Source organism: Pseudorasbora parva, chromosome 4 (assembly GCF_024679245.1).
Source record: "Pseudorasbora parva isolate DD20220531a chromosome 4, ASM2467924v1, whole genome shotgun sequence".
NCBI lineage: Eukaryota > Metazoa > Chordata > Actinopteri > Cypriniformes > Gobionidae > Pseudorasbora > Pseudorasbora parva.
Window position 1 is genome coordinate 42124070 of NC_090175.1, and position 19439 is coordinate 42143508.

At 35.8% G+C, this 19439-nt stretch overlaps 1 protein-coding gene across 2 annotated transcripts; it reads left to right on the top strand.

Moving 5' to 3' along the window:
* Positions 1–203: 203 nt before the first annotated feature.
* klf3 (Kruppel like factor 3 (basic)) lies at positions 204–18756 on the top strand. 2 transcript variants are annotated; one of them, XM_067441854.1, is made up of 7 exons: positions 204–379; positions 8855–8906; positions 9786–10196; positions 12885–13044; positions 13198–13339; positions 15362–15510; positions 16822–18756. In XM_067441854.1, exons 2-7 carry the CDS (start codon positions 8874–8876, stop codon positions 17001–17003), a joined length of 1077 nt encoding a protein of 358 aa, XP_067297955.1. In that variant the 5' UTR covers positions 204–379; positions 8855–8873; the 3' UTR covers positions 17004–18756. The 2 variants fall into 2 exon arrangements, with proteins under 2 accessions (XP_067297955.1, XP_067297954.1); XM_067441853.1 differs by lacking the exon at positions 204–379 and adding an exon at positions 386–538.
* Positions 18757–19439: the final 683 nt, after the last annotated feature.

The following is a 19439-nucleotide window of genomic DNA, read 5'->3' on the forward strand; positions in this document are numbered from 1 at the left end:
ATAAAAAGTGTAAGTCAATTATGTAAGTCAATTGTCTTCTTCCATTGTTGCAGAACTTGGCGACCTTTATCCATGCTTGTTAGATCTTTGAAACTCTGTGAGGCGTGTCTTGTCAGGAAGGGAAAGAGGAGAGATAGAGAGAGACAAACAGAGAAGGAAGGAAAGGGCGGAGAGGGAGAGGCAGGCAGGCAGGCACACACACCCAGCCCTTTCTCTCCTCTTCTGCCCCCTCCTGTCGCCGGCAGCACGTATCTGGAGCCAAGAGCAAGAGCGCGCCCGTGAGCGAGCCCCACCCTCACCTCCCGCGAGCGCCTCCCGCCCGGCCTTAATCATGTGATAGACGCTGAATTCACTCAGGGCACTTTAAACGCTTGGACAAGTAAGTTGTTTCGTAACTCTCGGGATAGTTTATCGGCGTCTACCTAAATGCAAGTGTGTCATTTGGATGTGTGTTCATGCTATCGTGATTCGGGTTGTTGCTGCCGTCTGCCCTCCTTCATAACGGCGCACTTTTGACTTGAGGAATATTTACTGAAATGTAAGTTACTCTCTTTATTAAGTACCATCGACTGTCTTCAGATTAGCAAAAACAAATCCCTCTGCTGCTCCTGCTGTTGTAAACTAACATTTTAGTCCATCTTGTAAATTAACTTTTTATTTAACATAAACTATGAATTGTATGCATGTTGCCTATTTCAATATCTCCTGGCGTTTTTAGAAAGTGTACTTTTCTACAATAGTTCCGACAAACATTTAAGGGTCAATGCCAATTATTGATGTCCAAGATGAATGGCAACGATAAATCTTTTAAGGATCTTGTTTAACATATGTGTCTAGCTCTCAGAAATTGTATTTTTGTTTTCATGTTTAAATGGAGAAACATATTTAGAACTTATTTTGTAGAAAATCTTCACACATTTTCAGAATAATCGATTTACTCTAATTTCGAGTGGTGTAAAAAAAGTATCAAAATAGTTTTTTCTTGAAAAAACGCAAGTGGAGCCTACACAACATGATCAATAAACGCTTTATAAACATTATAACATAGGTGTTTTAATAATAATACGTTTTATTAGGGTTACTCTTTTTAACCTGAACAACATATTTTGTCAAACATTTTTTTAAAAAGCCATTTATACTGGCTACTTTTCTTTATCAATCCTTGAACAGTTTACACCACCTAGACATTTCACAAAGTCAAAATGACTTGAATTGAGAATTAGATCAGCAAAGAAAAATTCAAGACATTTTTTTTAATTTTATCAACTTCAAAATAACGAGAACCATGTAATTATCATCTAATGTGTTCGGTTTAATTATTGTGAGTTGTATTAATATTGCTCTTTTGGCACCTAGTGTGTTGTTGCTGAGATTAACCTGGTACCTGTGCTGTCACTGATGTAGTTTTACTGATACTGTGTTCTTGGCTGGACTTTAACTTTATCAGCACAAGTAACTGACACAATTTACAGTCTCTCAGTCCATTTACGATCAGTGCCAGAGCATAAATGCAAATGTAATTTTCAGGCAAATTAAATGCACTGTACAGCCATAATGTGCGCAGCATCATTTTTGATTAGCATTTTCAACAACATTTATTTTGTCACATTTCTGTGTTAGGAAATTAAGAGAATTTTTCCGCAACTCCTTATAAGATGTTTAATTATTAACAATAACAGTATTGCATTAATACTTGGCAGGTCTTCAGTTAACGTACAGTGTTATGACACCTTGATTCAAGACCTACACATTTATTTTTGAATATGCATTAAAGGGAAAGTTCACCCAAAGTAGGATTAGACCCCATTGACATGCGTTATACAAGCAACGGTTGGAGTTAAAAATCTTCATTTGTGTTCTACTGAAGAAACACCCCTGGGGGTAAGCAGATAAACATCACATTTTCAAATTATCCCTTTAATTTGTCAAGGCATTCAAAAAAAAAAAAAAAAAAAAAAACCATTTTTAAAGTCAAAAATATGTCTTAATGTGGTAGGCTACCACTCAATACGACAGTATCAAAATCATTATTTATCATGGCTTCAAGGCCATTTCCGGCTATTAATTGCTTTGGCTATATTTAGAGTGTGTCTAAGTTCAGCTATTCATAATTGGACAGCCTGCTTCTGCAATTTAGACTGTAAGATTAGGTGTACTGTTTGTGCATGGTTGACATAGCATTTTAGATGTAAAAATCAAATACAATAAAACTCATAGTCCAAGTCCCAGGGTCAGCTGTATTCTGAGCTTTGTTTCAAGGCTGAGGTTTGCGTCAGACATTCCATCTGGCATATGGAGCCTCTTTTCCTGTTTTCTGCTTTGAGGGGAGGCTGCCTAGGGGGAGTGAACAGACACACTAACACACACACGCCTGGACCCTCCACCCACTTACACGACTCTTTTCTTGGATCAATACTCTGATGCTATCGCAATACACACACAAACAATCCACTACAAAAGAGGATCGTTTTCAGAGCCGCATTCCATTGTTAAAATGCTCTCTCTCTCTCTCTCTCTCTCTCTCTCTCTCTCTCTCTCTCTCTCTCTCTCTCTCTCTCTCTCTCTCTCTCTCTCTCTCTCTCTCTCTCTCTCTCTCTCTCTCTCTCTCTTTCTCTCTCTCTCTCTCTATCTCCATGTCTCTCTTTCTCCATGTCTCTCTTTCTATTTTTCTTTAGAAATTGAAAAAAGGCCAGAAAGGAAACTAAGGCCCCACATGTAGCAGAGCTTCGCTGTGTTAGTCTCACTATGGAAACAATAGTGGCCTTCTTGCTAAATTTGGTCTTCAGTCTAAATTTCAGTCTAATCTGATCTAATCTTTTAGTCAGACAGAGGCCTACCTGTAAAGTTTTCCTTCTTCGGATCTCTTTCAATCTCATATCTCAAAGTCAAACAAAAAAGGAACGTTTTAGGAATGTTTTGCTGACGTTCCCATTAAGTTATATAAACATCATTTTTTTTGAGAATGTTTTGAGAACATTATTAAAGGGATAGAATTCAGGAACCCTTGTTATTAGTGACACCGCTGGCTGTTAAGTGAACTGAAACGGCAATCATAAAAGTAGCGCAGGAAAACACGGGGAGAGAGGCTCGTGGGAGCTCGCGTTAACATCACATCCTTTTGATTTTCCCGGCAAAAGCATCCTTCGCATAAAAATCAGTTTTCAGGCTTTTGACAAACTAGGAAGCCGGGCAAGGTTCATTTTTTACGTTTTGTTAGAAGCTGTTCACACATTGCCATACAGAAAGCGATTCGTACATGAAAATTCTTAAATGTAGAACATTTAAACTTAAAAATTAACTTTGAAATAATGTTCTGTTAACATTAGTGGAGGAAAGTTTGTTCATTTCTTTGACAGAACCTTGCCAGAACATACAAAGTTCTGAACATCCCCTGTTAGCTGGGCAAGCATTTCTCAGGCACCTGGCAGAAAAACCTATCTGTTATCTGAGAGCGGCGGTCATTGACGGGTTGTGTGCATTGAACCAGTGCTGTTTAGTTTGGTTTTGGGTTTTACATGGCTTGCTATTAGATTCTGCACTTTGTAATTTTGGTTTTCATATTTTCTCCATGTCAGCAAGCTGGACCATTTCTCTCCTCTAGGAAACTGCATTAGAGCGTAACACTGCCGTTCTGTGGTTTTTGTGTGTGTGTATTGTGTGTGGTGTGTCTTAATGGATTTGCCTACTTCACTGTTCTGCAATGTTTAGTAAAGAGCGTGTAATTAATAAAGTATTACACATGGTAGATTGGCAAGAAAGAGTCGAACAGTCTGAACTACTCAACGCTGAGGTCAAGAAAAGAATAGTGACACTAACTCTAAAGAGATAATATGACATGACAGAGATATTAAAAAGCAGATTGAGTTATCAACTTACAAAAACTGCAATTATAGTAAAATTACGCTTTTAAACAACTTAATTTAATAACCTGTTTTAAGTTTTAAGACCTGTTTTTAATAGGTTGTAGAGAATGATAATTATTGGTATTTGATGTGTTGTGAAGTCTTGCACTAGTTGGCACTCCGTAATAACCAGCATCTAGAGGAGTGTGTACCAACCTCTGCATTTTACGGCACTGTTAAGTTTAATTGACGGTTGAGTTTATGTGTATGTGTTTTGTTTTGTTAGCAGTGAAAGGATTCATGATTAATGTACAGATTCACTTAACTCTGCCAGCCTGGAGGACAGTTGGATTGTGACTGTGCTCTAACACGCTTATCATAATGTCTTTGAAAGAACTTCTTCACCCCTTTGAGGAAAAGCACAACAAAATCCATGTAGAAAAAAAAAGAACACATAAAAATAGTTTATGCGATATAAAACGGTCTCTCTTATTTGGAAAAGGACTGTTTGTTTGACTAAGATTACCTAAGAAGGAACTTAGCAGGCTTTGATCCTGCAAACAAGTTGAAAAAAGCAGTGCTATGATAAGTAAATGCTACTATTTAAAAGTTAAAGTTTTTAGGAAATTAATACTTTTATTAATCGTGTGAATGAAATGCAGATTAAAAGTGTGCTTTTGCTTTTAAATGCTGCATCAAAGTATCCTGATAAAAATGTTTTGTGGTTTCCACAAAATATTAAGCTGCACAACTGTTCTCATCATTAATAATAATACACTGTAAAAAATTATTTAGAAAAAAAGTTACCTGGTTGCCTTAAAATTTTGAGTTCATTGAAATTAAAATTGAGTTAATACAATGACATTTTTTTGAGATTCGACAACCTTTATTAAAATATTATTAAAAGATTTTGTTAGCACATTGGGTAATTGTGTGTGTTATTTCTGATGACACAGTCAAACATGCCAAATTGTGCTATTTTTATGATTTATCACATTTTTTATGTGGTTCAGATACAAAAATATTTTGAGTTTCTATTTATTAAACTAATTTCCTTCATTGTATCAACTCAAATTTTTAATTTCAATAAACTCAAAATTTTAAGGCAAGCAAGTTTTAAGTTAAACCAACAAAAACCACCACTAATTTTTTACAGTGTAAGAAATGTTTTTGAGCAGCAAATCAGCATATTAGAATGATTTCTGAATGATCATGTGACACTGAAAACTGTAAAAACAATAATCATGTTGAAAATTCAGCTTTGCCGTCACTAGAAACTTAAATAGAAAACCATTATTTTAAATTGTAATAATATTTTTTAGAATGTTACTGTTTTTTTGCTTTTGATCAAATAAATGCACCTTTGATGAGCATAAGAGACTTATTTCAAAAACCTTAACAGATCTTACTGAACCCAAACTTTCCAACAGTTCACAGAGGCCGTTCTTACAGGAGCTTGACTAACAGAGTCAACCCTTATTTTCATCAAATTCTTAAAGATGGTTCATGAAGTTTTACCCAAGTGAGGTTAGTTCAACCAATAATAAACAATTCTGTTATCATTTACTTATTCTCATGTCATTCCAAACCTAAGTAACTCCCCCCAATCGATCCATCCATCCATTTTCCAAAACCGCTTGTAGGATCACTTTCATTATTGGCTAAACTATTCATTTAAAACACTATAGACATTAAAGGTGCACTATGTAGGATTTTTGCAGTAAAATATCCAAAAACACTAGGCCAGTGCTATGTATTTTATTCATTTGAGTTGTTGCAATATCCATGTTTCCAACTATTTGTAAAATCTGATAAAATTGCTATTTTAAATATTGGAGCCGGGGCTTCTGAGGGAGTCGCCTGTCAATTGCGTCACCACTGCATTACCCTCGGTTTTATTTTATATGCAGAAGCGCTTTACTCTTACTGCAGTGTGCAACAAGTGTCACAGTAGCCGCCGAGCGAACGCATAGAGTAACATCATTACGTCATTTTAAACACACTTAAATGTATTTAATATGATAAACAGAGCTGCGTTACCTGACTGGAATAGCGGAAATGGTGCTGACGACTGTTTCCCTTCATAATAAATGTCCCGCTGCTTGCGAGCCATGTGTTTGCGTAACAATCACTCTAGCGGCCTTGCTCAGCTCCCTCAACACTCGGTCCGGCTCTGTTTCATAACTACAGTAACGTTAATAACCGCATCCATGAACATGATTTCTGTCATGAGTCCTATCCCGATTCTTTTCCACCGGCTGTGAGGTGAAGACCACATGTCCCAAGATTCTGCTCTCAAACCTGGCGTCATCAAACTACACCTTTGTTTTGAATCGGCGCCCTCTAGCAGACAGGAAAGTTACATAGTGTAGCTTTAAGTTGGTGTCTAGTTACAATATCATCCTCTTAGTAAATTATTCAAACTGATGTGATGAATTGCGTTTAACTCATCTGTTGTGTCTTGTATCTCTTTAGCTATATGGAACTGATGAATGTGATTTCACCTCCATGTTCCTGGATCAACATCTTTGTTGAACATTCCAATCAACTAATCAGATTTAAGGGATAGGTTTACAGTTTATATCAAGATTAGGCTTAGGGTTGGGGGCTTGATCTGAATTTAGGGGTACGTTATTGGTGTAGGGTTAGGTTTAGGGGTAGGGATAGGATCAGCACTAAATGTTTCAGACAGGAATGCTCAAAAAAATCAATGCAGGAGCGTGTCTTACATGGCAAAGTTACAGTATACTGTTCATATGTGGTTTAAATTAGCATGTCTGTATTTGTGTGTGTATGTCTTGGACCGACTTGTAAGGTCCAGGAGACATTGCGAACCTGCTCCATCTTTTCCATCTCAGATAGGCGTACCCAAATTTAGAATCAGGCAGATAGGAATCTATCTGGAATTCTTTTTACAACTGTTTCTATTTTTATTTTTTACACATTGTATTCTTTTTCTTATGCATTTGTTATCCCTATTTTAATTCATTTCTATGTAAAGCACTTTGAATTGCCATTGTGTATGAAATGTGCTATATAAATAAACTTGCCTTGCCTTGCCTTTCTAGTTATTTTATAGTATATGTTATAATTATTTTCTTAACCTACTCCTGACCCTGGGGCCAATGGGAGTGCTTTCCATGCCTGTGTGTGTGCGTGTTTGTTTGTTTGTGTGCAGACGCCATTGTCTTTTGCAATAGTAGTCCTATATGTGTGTGTGTCTGAAATCTCTGAAAGACTGAATTTGCTGGGAGTATATCTGGACTCAGTGAACCAAGTATGGATTGTTCTGCGTGTGCGTGCATGTGCATGAGCATGTGTTTTAACAGCACCACCCTGGGTTAATGATTGTAAAAAGACACTTTACATTAATCTCTCTCTCTCTCTCTCTCTCTCTCTCTCTCTCTCTCTCTCTCTCTCTCTCTCTCTCTCTCTCTCTCTCTCTCTCTCTCTCTCTCTCTCTCTCTCTCAGACTTTGGACTGTAAAAGCACTCACATATCATTAAGTCAGTCTCACGGCTCACTGATGAAGTGTCCCACATCCCGTTTCTGCTTTACTCCACGCACTCCACTCAATTCCACTGAAAACCTGACAATGAAGTCCTGAGGGCCATTTTACTTTACCTTTTGAAAATAGAAAATGGTGGTACCTATAGCACATGTAGACTTTAGCACCTGCATCTTTGTGGCAGACAAAACGCACAGATAGGTCGGCAAAAATATTTGTCTGTTTTGTTTTTGCAAGACCAGATGCTCATATAAGATATCTGATGTGCTGGTGCTGTGGTAGACCTTTCATCCCTTGCTTTTAGCTTCCTTCTTGTTAGCTACTGTATATTATTCTAATTCTTTTGGCATTTTTGACCTTGTGGACTTTTACAAAATAAACTTTCTTAAAATACACTCTTCACACTCTCACTGGTTCATTTAATTTCAACTTATAACATCAAACAGTACAGGCAACATGCCTTTTTTTTTTAACTCTTTTAAACTCTTGTTTAATAGCATAACGTGGTGGGAATTACATAAAAAAAAAAGAATAAATTTGTAAAAACAGACTCTTGCTAAGAATCATTTAAGAGATTCCTCATTTCATTTCAACCATGCTTTGAATACACAAACTTCAGATTGTGGTGGAAATGAACTGAGAGAGTTTATTTTATGTGATTCATTTGTAAAATTGATAAGCGACAGTAAAAGCGACAGACAATTATACTGTCCTAAAATATTTCATGGCAAATAAAGTCTGAAGGACCATGTGACACTATGTAATGGCTGCCGAAAATTCAGCTTTGCCATTACAGGAATAAATTACATTTTAAAATATAATAAAATAAAACCCAGTTATTTTAAACAGTAATAATATTCACAATATTACTGGTTTTACTGTATGTGTGATCAAATAAATGCAGCTTTGTTGAGATTTCTTCCAAAAACATCAACCTTTTGAACACTGGTGTATATTAACAGTTTATTATTCATATCTTTATGATGAATTTTCATATTTCAAGACTCAGAATCTGGGTCTGAGACATTAGTATCTCAAGTAAATATATATAAGGCATACAAAGGTTTTCATGCAAACTTCATGTAACACAAATGTAATGAGTTAATTCAAAACAAAAACATTGAAGCTGAAGATTCCCCCTTAGATGTGGAAAGATCAGGGAATAAATCATTATCTAAAGATGAAATAGTAGCATTTAGAAGCAATTCTATGATGAGGCCTCTCTGTTCTCCAAGACCATACTGGGGAAATTGGTCAGGTTGGAAAAAGCTTCCTAATCGTGTCGCAATCTTATGTACAACCACACACAAACAGTGTTCATTGCCCTGGGCATTTCAACTTGCCCTGTATTTTAAGCGGTTAGTGTTTCAGCACCTCTCTCATGCTTCTCTGCTTCTGTGTGCTTGGAATGAAGAATGACTTCCTGGTGGCTCACGACATGCCTCTGATCTGGGATTTTTTCACACTAACTGATATACTACTGTTTGTTTTGTGTATTTCCCAGAATTCCAGTGGCAGCAGCCATGCTCATGTGTGACTCGATAAATACAGACATGGTGAGTACAGTTGTTAGGGTGAAAATGTTCACAAATAAATGAGCTGTAAATAAATGGTTGATGTGATGGTACAAACAATTAGATTGAAAATAAAACAAAGGTTACTGGAGTATGTTTGATAAGAAAACTGCTCTAAATTGTCACATTTATTTCAAAGTGTTGTTTGCAGATTCTTTGTTAAATTTACTAGCAAATTTGTGAGTTAAAATTGTTTCTACGCCAGTTAGATTCCAGTTAATCCCCCCACCCCCACCCCCGAGTGAATTACCCTAAAGCAGTTGTTTTGGACTAATCTGAAATGTTTCTTCACTTCCTGATGCTTGTCTAGTTCTTTGTATCCGGTTTACGTGATTTTAAAGAAAACAATGCTTCACTTTCCGTTTCCAATAACAAATCTGCCTTACCAACTAGCGCACAATGGGCTGCCTGGCACATGGCCATCTGAACACCCTGGTCTTGGGCCATCGGAGTGTTTGTTCAAGTGCAGTATCCATGCGCAATCTTGAATTCTGGGTAATAGCACGAGACTCATTTATAGAGACTAATAAGGATATTTTTGAATTGCACGAGTTTATTATTAGGATATTACAAAATGTATCTCTAAAACTCATCTCTTGCTTGCTTTCTTTCTCTAACTGCAGATGGACATGCATTCCTTTCTTATTAGGTTATGAGTTTATATGGGGTGGGAAGTTAAATTTGACTCACACTCAGTCATTCAAAGTTAGTCTTTTTTGTCAGTTTATAGTCCCCAGACTTAACTGCTGCTCAGCACAGCTGCTTTATATGAGTGCTTGTTTAATTATGTACATGTTAATGTGTAAATATTCTAGCAAATTCACAGCGTGTTTAAAGTCTCTCTCTCTCTCTCTTTCTCAGTCTTTATACCAGACTTACCCCATCGCAATTAAACCATCATCTGAGGCATATGGAGTCGTGTCTTCCTTGGTCAATACTACCGCAGCCCAGCTGTACCATCCTCACCTCCATTACTCCAGCTATCCAGCACACTATTCCTACGGGAGCCCCCCTCACACGCACCCTCACTCCCAGGATGTCCATAACTCCCAGAATGAACCTGTCGACTTAACCGTCAGCAAAAGATCCTCAGTTTCGTCGCCTTCATCATCTCTGGCATCATCATCGCCTCGAGCCACTCCTCCATCCCTTTATGAGCGCGCCAGTCCAGTCTCACGTCCTCACCTCAGCTCCGGCTCTTTAACAGGGAGCATTTCTGGGTCATCTCAGACAAGGCAGCTGACCCCACCAGTCGCCCTTCCCATTCCTACGGTAAGAATAGGGGTGATGCTTTACCGTTGGTGCCATGGTACTGAATATTTACCGTATGCCATGATATTTACATGGTAATACATGTGTAAAATAGGATTCTAGGAAATAGGATTACCATACATGAAAATAATTTATAAATGTGTCATTTTATCAGCTAGTTCACATGATATATGACACTCATTTACAAAACAAAACAAAAACAAAACATTAATTTACAGACATTTATTTAAATACACATTTTTAATTTATGATTTAAAATACATATTATTATTATTATTATTATTATTATTATTATTATTATTATTATTAATTCATATTTTAACAAAACTGCTTCAATGCTTATTAATATTTGAAAAGCTATTGTCCACCAAATAAAGTTTTTGTGGTGTGACTAACATGCATAAAAAACACTGTACAAAATTATTTTTTAAGTTTTTAAAATAATTATCTTATTCTCACCAAGACTGAACAACTTATAACTGCTTTCTATTTTAGTATATTTTAAAATGTAATTTATTCCAGTTTTTGCATCATTACTCTAGTCCTCAGTGTCCCATGATCCCTCAGAAATCATTAGAATGTGCTAATTTGGTGCTTAAGAAACATTTTTTATTAACTTTAATGTTGAAAATATGCTTAATATTTTTGTTGAAACTGATAAAACAATATTCAGGTTAATTTGATGAATAGAAAGTAATAAAAAAAACTGGATTTCCTTTTTTTTATTATAAAAATGTTATGTAAATGTAAAGTACTGTATCTGTTGTCACTTTTGAACAGTTTAATGCATCTTGGCTGAAAAATGTTCTTTTACAGACTCAAAACTTTAAAAAAAAATATTGTATATCATACAGAGGACCCCTGTAATGTATGTAAATATGAGGACCACCAAAGTACTCAAAACGAAATAATTAAATGAATAATGAATTTAATCCAACAAAAATGTAATGTACCAGTTTATTCTGAAGCAATTAGATAATTAAATAAATAAGTAATTAAATGTATCCATTGATCTTGTAAAATTCCATGTAAACATTTATTGTTTAAAAATATTACATAATATTCATTTTCACACACTAAACTTTTTTTCACAATAAGGATATTTCGCCAATGAACAGACAGTGGGTGGTGCTTGGTGTTAATTGGCTAATCCTTTCAGATGAACAGCTTCGGTCTAGCCAGGTGAACTGAAAGATTTGAAATGCTTACTGGTGAATATGGCTGTAGGACTTGAACAAGTTAAAAACACACTGCTTTCATTTGCAGATGAAATAGAAGGGAGTGTTTTGTTTAGTGATGCTCCGTTATCTGAATTAGACGACACAAAGGATCCGCTTGCGGTAATAAGTGCATCACAGGATCTAGAAATTGATGACTGCTTATGAAACACTTTACAAATGATTGAACACAGTTCTGGTAAGACATTTAGTATATAAAGCATATTATATAACATGTACTTTAGACTTGACTAGGGCTTTTCCATCACTAGGGATTTTTTTTTCAAGATGTCCTCGCTGCAGCCTTTAGCCCAATGTAGATGTGTGCTTTTTCCCTAAAAAGTTAAGGTCAGTTTTAGGGTTAAGCAGGTGAACTGTCCGATCAACACATTCACGCAAGAGATCAGATATTGTCTTATTAGCACGCTGCAGTTGCAGATACATTGCACATGGAAAAATGTGAACCTGGTGTTCCGTGACTAATGTCACCAACAACGAAAATTGATTTGTCATGTATGCCCACTCTTCAACTTTAAACCAATTAGTGCCAAGCACCGCCCACTGAATCTTTGGGGAAATTGTACTTGGGAAATAGATGATTCGTCAAATAGGCGTTATATGTAAATTCTGCTTATTATTATGAGAAAAAAATAGATATTTAAATCTACACTGTGTAACTTTTTTAGTTTATTCATAGCTAAAACACTTAGTTCTTTCAAAAATATATGTGCTCATTACTGTATATTTACTTATTTTAAGTAATAAAGTATTCTCTTAAGTTTATAATATGCCATTGAAAATACATACGGTTGAGGGTTTCAAATGCCGGTCGCCATGTTGCCCCTCCATCTTGAAAGTACATTAGCCAAAGAGGGACATATCCGTAAATTTAAGCTTCGCCTTTCGCGTTTTAACACTCGATGGCACCGTGTCGAATGTGAAGAGGGGGATTGCCATGTTAATCTTGGACTAAATCGGCCACCGTAGGAGTTAAAACGAAATCAGAATTGAGAGGAACATAAACTATTATTCGCTGGATGGTCATATACCTTTACACTGCTCGATGGGGGAAAATATCACACAGTGTAGCTTTAAAACAGTAGTGGTGTGTGAAAGAGGAAATGGTCAAATATGTTAATCAATAAATGTTGTGTTTTCATAGAATTTTACAAAATAAATAGATTAATATTTTATTAATAATTATTTAATGAACAATGAATTAAAATCATTGTTTAATAATTATTTAATTATTTCAGAATAAACTGGTACATTTCATTTTATTGTTTTATTGAATTAATTATTTGTTTAATGTTATTTCAATTTGAGCACTTTGGTCGTCTAGTAATGCCCTGACATGTAATAAGGATTAATGAAGGCATATCATCAACTATGTGGCTTCTTGTCTAAAATTTCACGGCCAACAGACATTTCTTATGAAATATCTTATCCATCTGGGTTTTCTGGTTTACAGGTGACACAAGTTTTGACTCCCTTTGTATCGAGTCCTGGCATCATTCCAGTAATTCCTATGCTGCAGTCGTTATCTGTGCTCTACCCCTCGTCCTTGCACATGCCTCCCCCCATCATGATTTCACCCGTCACACCTGAGGATCCTGCTCATCACAAACAGTGTAAGGGCATGACATACTGTATCACACACAGGCATAATCGCATTTGAGCCTTAAGCAAACTGTCATGACATTTAATGGGTGACAGTTTTATTAATATACCCTTACATATTTCTGTTGCGCATTTGATTGATTTCTCTCGTCTCTTGTCTTCAGTCCCTACAATGAAGTCAGAGAATCCGCCAGACAAACATGAGCTCCTCAAGCCAATCAAATCAGAGCCCCACCCTGAACATGCTCAGGATCCCCGCAGCCAGGAAATGACCTCATCTGTCATTACGGTCCCACAGAGTTATGAGTAAGTGCTGCGCCCTCAAACACTTAATGCTCACTTTGATTTTCTTTATTAAATCACCATTTCATTTGTACAATCACGGGTAATACTTGTGCATGTTCGCTATGAGAATGTTAATGAGAAAGTTGGTGGCTTTGCCTTTGTGCATGTGACTGTGTGTTTATTTGCGAGACAGGTCACAGCTTGTCACTTTAGAGGGTTTTGTAGCATGTTTTTACGCACTTACAATAGTGTCCATCTATGCTCATAAAAACAACCTACTGGATTCCATAGAAGTAATTACACAAAAAAGGAAATGCTGCACGTACACAGTTTCTATCTATCTATCTATCTATCTATCTATCTATCTATCTATCTATCTATCTATCTATCTATCTATCTATCTATCTATCTATCTATCTATCTATCTATCTATCTATCTATCTATCTATCTATCTATCTATCTATCTATCTATCTATCTATCTATCTATCTATCTATCTATCTATCTATCTATCTATCTATCTATCTATCTATCTATCTATCTATCTATCTATCTATCTGTCTGTCTGTCTGTCTGTCTGTCTGTCTGTCTGTCTGTCTGTCTGTCTGTCTGTCTGTCTGTCTGTCTAAAGAAAGAAACATTTTCTTCTCTGCATTTAAATAGAGGAAGAAACGGCATGACCTCTTGAAATAGGATCTCATTTATAGTGGGTTTGGCCTACAATTCTCTTTCAATCCTGAAAGTATGTGTGTGTGTGTATGTGTGTGTGTATGTGTGTGTGTGTGTGTGTGTGTGTGTGTGTGTGTGGGCTGGTAATCCCTACGTTATGGGGACAAAATGTCCCCACAAAGATGGCAATATCAGAAATCCTTGTCCTTGTGGGGACATTTTTTGGTCCCCATGAGGAAAACATATTATAAATCATACAGAAGGAGTTTTTTTGAGAAAGTATAAATGCAGAATGTTTCCTGTGATGGGTAGGTTTAGGGGTAGGGGCAGTGTAGGGGGATAGAAAATACGGTTTGTACAGTATAAAATCCATTACGCCTATGGAATGTCCCCATAAAACATGGAAACACTACATGTGTGTGTATGTCTGTGTGTGTGTATGTCTGTGTGTGTGTGTGTGTGTGTGTGTGTGTGTGTGTTTGTGTGTGTGTGTGTGTGTGTGTGTGGTCTAACTCATATATGCCTATATCTGATGTTTCTCGCTGTGGGTCTGATAAAATACCCCAGAATGCACTTCAGAGACAGTGTGTCTCCAAGTATTCCTCAAACCCTCACAGGGTGGGAAAGTATCAGTACGTGAGAGTGCATGCTTGAGAGTTGTGTGTATGTGTGATGTCTTACAGTGGGTGTGGTGTTATCATCCGTTATGGACATACTGTGTGACAGAAAGAAAAATAAGTGGTGAAATAAAGAAAATGGAGCAGTGTTTGCAAGGAAGGGTGGAGAGAGCACTTGATGGAGAGAGGAAGGGAGGAGGAAGGTGGAGTGATAAATTTATATTGGGTACGGAGCCAAAGAACAACTACTTTTAGGAACAAATGTCTGTAAGTGGGAGAATAAGTGATCTACTGTAGACTGAGAAGCAGGATGTATTTAATTACAGGGTGTATTTAGGCAGAACTTACAGTAAGAGGTATTTCTTTTAGGTAAATGCATGGAATTTTTGGAAATTGTAAGTCCAGTCACTCAGACAATCAACAGCTTTTCATCAACAAGTTGCATGATTGGATATCATTAATCATGCTTATTCGTGCGGAACGAGTTACGCGCTTAAGTGCCTTGTGAGCGGCTTTAATAAAGAGTCTTACTTCAGCAAGCCAAGCGCTACTGATAAAAAGCACGAAAGAAGCCCATAACAAAAACTAAAAAAAAAATGTTTTAATGGGGAGCTAACAAAGGTCATCAATACATGCAATACTCAAGGCTTTGAGGTCGACTGTATGTTATGACTCTGACCCCTGGTGGTTAAAGCAAGAGCTGCACTCCAAACAAAGACCATTAACAAATACATTCTTCTGCTTTTTTCTTTAACAGGGTAAACACACACTCTGTGATTGTACGTCGAAAGGTAGAATCTCCAGACCCATTGAAGAAGCGTCGAATTCATCGCTGTGACTTCAACGGCTGCAATAAAGTCTATACCAAAAGCTCCCACCTGAAAGCTCATAGACGCACACATACAGGTACATATATGCACAGACTTTTGTGCATACACACACATTACATGAACCAGATCGGTCACAAATATACAATGCCGTTCAAAAGTTTTTGATAGGTGCGTTTGTTATGTTTTTAGAAGAATTATCTTATGCTCACTAAGGCTGCATTTATTATATAAATATATATATATATATATATATATATATATATATATATATATATATATATATATATATATATATATATATATATCTGTCTGTCTGTCTGTCTGTCTGTCTGTCTGTAAAATGTAAAATGTAAAATAACTGTTTAAAATGTAATTATTATTATTATAATATCTATCTATCTATCTATCTATCTATCTATCTATCTATCTATCTATCTATCTATCTATCTATCTATCTGTCTATCTGTCTATCTGTCTATCTGTCTGTCGGTCTGTGTCTAAAAAAGTTTTATTATTATTGATATTATTATTATAATTACACTTGTTTACCCTCATCTGAAATGATACCCTCATTCTATTATGAAAATATATATACGTATTTAGGCTTGATGGTTAAAACAATTAAAACACATTTTTAAGAGACACTTTTTGCAGAAAATGTTAGGTTTTTCATAAATGCATGAAACCAAAATAATTGCAAAGACATGCATATATTTTAATCTTCTTTTTTTTTAATCATCTTGACTTAGAGATTATTATTCACATTCAGTGAGTAAAACAAAAATGTGCAAGAAATGTACCTTAATGTAACAGCTTGTCATTGGGGCAGTACCCTTAAAGTGACATATTTGTACCCTTTTCACCCTCAAAGGTGCATATAAGTACCTTAGAGAAGCAATATGTGCCTTAAAAAAGGAAAAGTTGTTCCAAACCTGTATGAAATTCTTTGTTCTACTGAACATAAAGAATATATTTGTAAGAATGTTTGTAATCAACCAGATCACACACCCCATTGATCTAGATCTGGATCTGCTTGATTAGAAACATTCTTCCAAATATCTTCAGCAGAACAGAAACGTATACAGGTTTGGAACAACTTGAGGGTGACTAAATGATGACAGAATGTTCATTTTTAGTGAACTATCCCTTTAGGGTACTACTGTGAACCTTTTAGGCGTAAAAAAGGTACAACAATGTCCTTTTAATGGTACTGCCCCAGTGACAAGCTGTCGTATCTGTGAAGGTAACATTTTTGCAACCAAATTTCAGACAGTGTTGAACCATATACATATAAAAATGTGAATTTACTCTCACACTGATACTATTAATACGGATGAGTAAATGCTCTTCTAAATGTTCTTTCCCATCTCTTTGTGTGATCCTTTAGGAGAGAAGCCCTATAAATGCATGTGGGAAGGCTGCACGTGGAAGTTCGCCCGCTCTGATGAGCTGACCCGTCACTTTCGGAAGCACACCGGAGTAAAGCCGTTCCAGTGCCCTGACTGTGACCGCACCTTCTCTCGCTCCGATCACCTCGCCCTGCACAAGAAGCGCCACCTGCTGGTGTGAGCTCAATTCTGCAACACGTGAACGGAGCAGGAATCGCACCTTCTATTAAGCCGTTGCTCAACAGGATCTTCATCTTCAGTGATGTTAAGGGCCGTTTTGTGTATCCCGTCCCCTTGCTGTCCAGCAAACCACGCGTATAGGCAGAAAGAGGGGAACTGATGGATTAAACGATGGTTGCTTCATGAAAAGAATTATTGTCTAAGTGGATTTTGTCAACGTTACTATGAATTTGGACAAAATTTCTGATGGATATGACCCCTATATAGACAAAAATGAACGGCATTTAAATTCAAGGCAATAGGCACCTTTAAGTCTTCTCTCTCTCCCTTCTCTCTGTACACGTCTCTATATCATTCTGTTTGGCCCTCTGCGGGTCAGAGGGCCCATTGTGCCAGTTACAGCACTACACAAACAAGCAAATGCACATTATGTACATTAGTAGCCAGTCACACACACAACTCAGACAGTTTTACACTTATAATGTTTTAGGTTGCAACTCGGGTCAAACCTGCACAATGTGAATTTTTCTCTTTTTTTTTAAATGTTGCTAGGATAAATGAATGTGTATACGCAGATCCTGTATATGAATTCAGCATGTGTGTTCCATGTTTCCGTGTAAGGACCAAATCTGATGGACCATTTGATCGGGTCTGTCAGTCGTTAACCTTTGACTTTTAAGAGTTAAGTTTTGACAAAATTTGTTTTTGGTTCCAAAAGTAGCTTCCGAGCACATGACTATTACTAACCTAGTAAAACATTGACATGTTTTATTAATTGTAATCAAGAATTAATACTGTAGTTTATTACCGTAAGTACTATGTACTGTGTAAGTTCTTGCAACTATGCACATGCACAATTGAATTTAGTAAAGAAATTATAGCAATGATTTTACCCCTCATACAATATTAAAAATACAGGTAATTATGTTTGAGAGGTCTTAAATGCTAATAGGCTCGATTGATCATCCAACACATACATGTTAGTTGCAAGGACTTATCGAATGCTTCAGTTTGCTTAATCTCGCCATTATTCATATTTGAATAATTTCTGTAATCATGAATATTCATATAATCCTAAATATTTGGTTGTTTTGTTGTGTTTTATCAAATCCAGTGTCTGAGGCGCAAAGGGTAAAATCTTTATTTCACTGAGGGGTGTTTAGGTGGAGAAATTTGATAAATGTGAACCATTCAATAAGGGGCATTATTTTTTTTAGAGTGAGTTCATCTAGGTTATGGGTAACATTGTCTTACTGCTAACAGTTTGGTTGTGAGAGATATGTTTAACGCATGAGACAATCGTGGATATATGCAGGGATGAGTATAGCCTACTCTCATTTTTTCCCTTCTGTTTGTAGGTTTTGCCAATCATTTTTACGTGAACAAATGTTTGTAAAGGGCAACTTGTAAACAGAAACAGTGCACTTTAAAAATCTATTTGAAATGGCAAATATCTATAAATGGGAGGCCATGAATAGCTTGAAGCTTTGGGCTACAGCTCCATATTTTCCTCTTTTTTATAGTAGTTGAACAGTTTGTAATAGACCGGTTTTCTAATTTCTCTTCTAAACTGAAGGGCATTTTTGAAGGAGGAGGAAAAGAGCAAGGAGCACTTAATTAAGAAAGGAAATTAAATGATTGAGATGAGTCAAAGGACAAAGCATTTGTTTATTGGTCTAATATAAACCGCATTAATTTACACTTCACAGAATGAACTAATCAGATAGGATAATGAAAATATTAATAATATATATATATATATATATATATATATATATATATATATATATATATATATATATATAGCATATACATTTTTAAAGGAATAATATGACTGAATGGGCATTTTATAGAAAGCATGATAATGATATATTTTTAATCCAAAACAACTAGCCTATTATACATTTTTGTAAAGATGTGAATCTTTTGTCTTTTTTAATTTACTTTTTTTCACAGTTCAAGGGGAATATTATGCTGTGTCATTATATCAAACTGTGAATTGAAATACAAATTGTTCAGACACTTTGTATTATGTAGATTTAAATATGTTCATTCAATATTATCATTCAATAAACTTTTTATGGTGAATATTTTGTATAAATGTGTTGTCATTGTGTTTGATTTCAGGGGCGTGGACAGAAATGTAATTTTATAATTCGTTTATGTTATACAAATACGTGTGCATTAAGTCCTCATGGATTAGCCTATACAATGTAAACAAATTACAGAATAAGGCAGAAAATATACAGTACCAGTCAAAAGTCTGGAAATATTCATTTTTTAAAATGTTTTGTAAAAGTCTCTTCTGCTAATTAATAGAAAAATGCAGTAAATAATAAATTAAATAAATTAAAAATATCACTCTTTCAATGAGCTGTTTTATATTTTATTATATTAAAAAAATGCATTTTTATTCCTGTGATCAAATCTGAATTTT

Coding starts and splice junctions, on each gene's coding strand:
- klf3 (XM_067441854.1), top strand. CDS start 8,874: ATGCTCATGTGTGACTCGATAAATACAGACATG. Junction 13,340..15,361: donor ACGGTCCCACAGAGTTATGA/GTAAGTGCTGCG, acceptor TTTCTTTAACAG/GGTAAACACACACTCTGTGA. Junction 15,511..16,821: donor TCATAGACGCACACATACAG/GTACATATATGC, acceptor GTGATCCTTTAG/GAGAGAAGCCCTATAAATGC.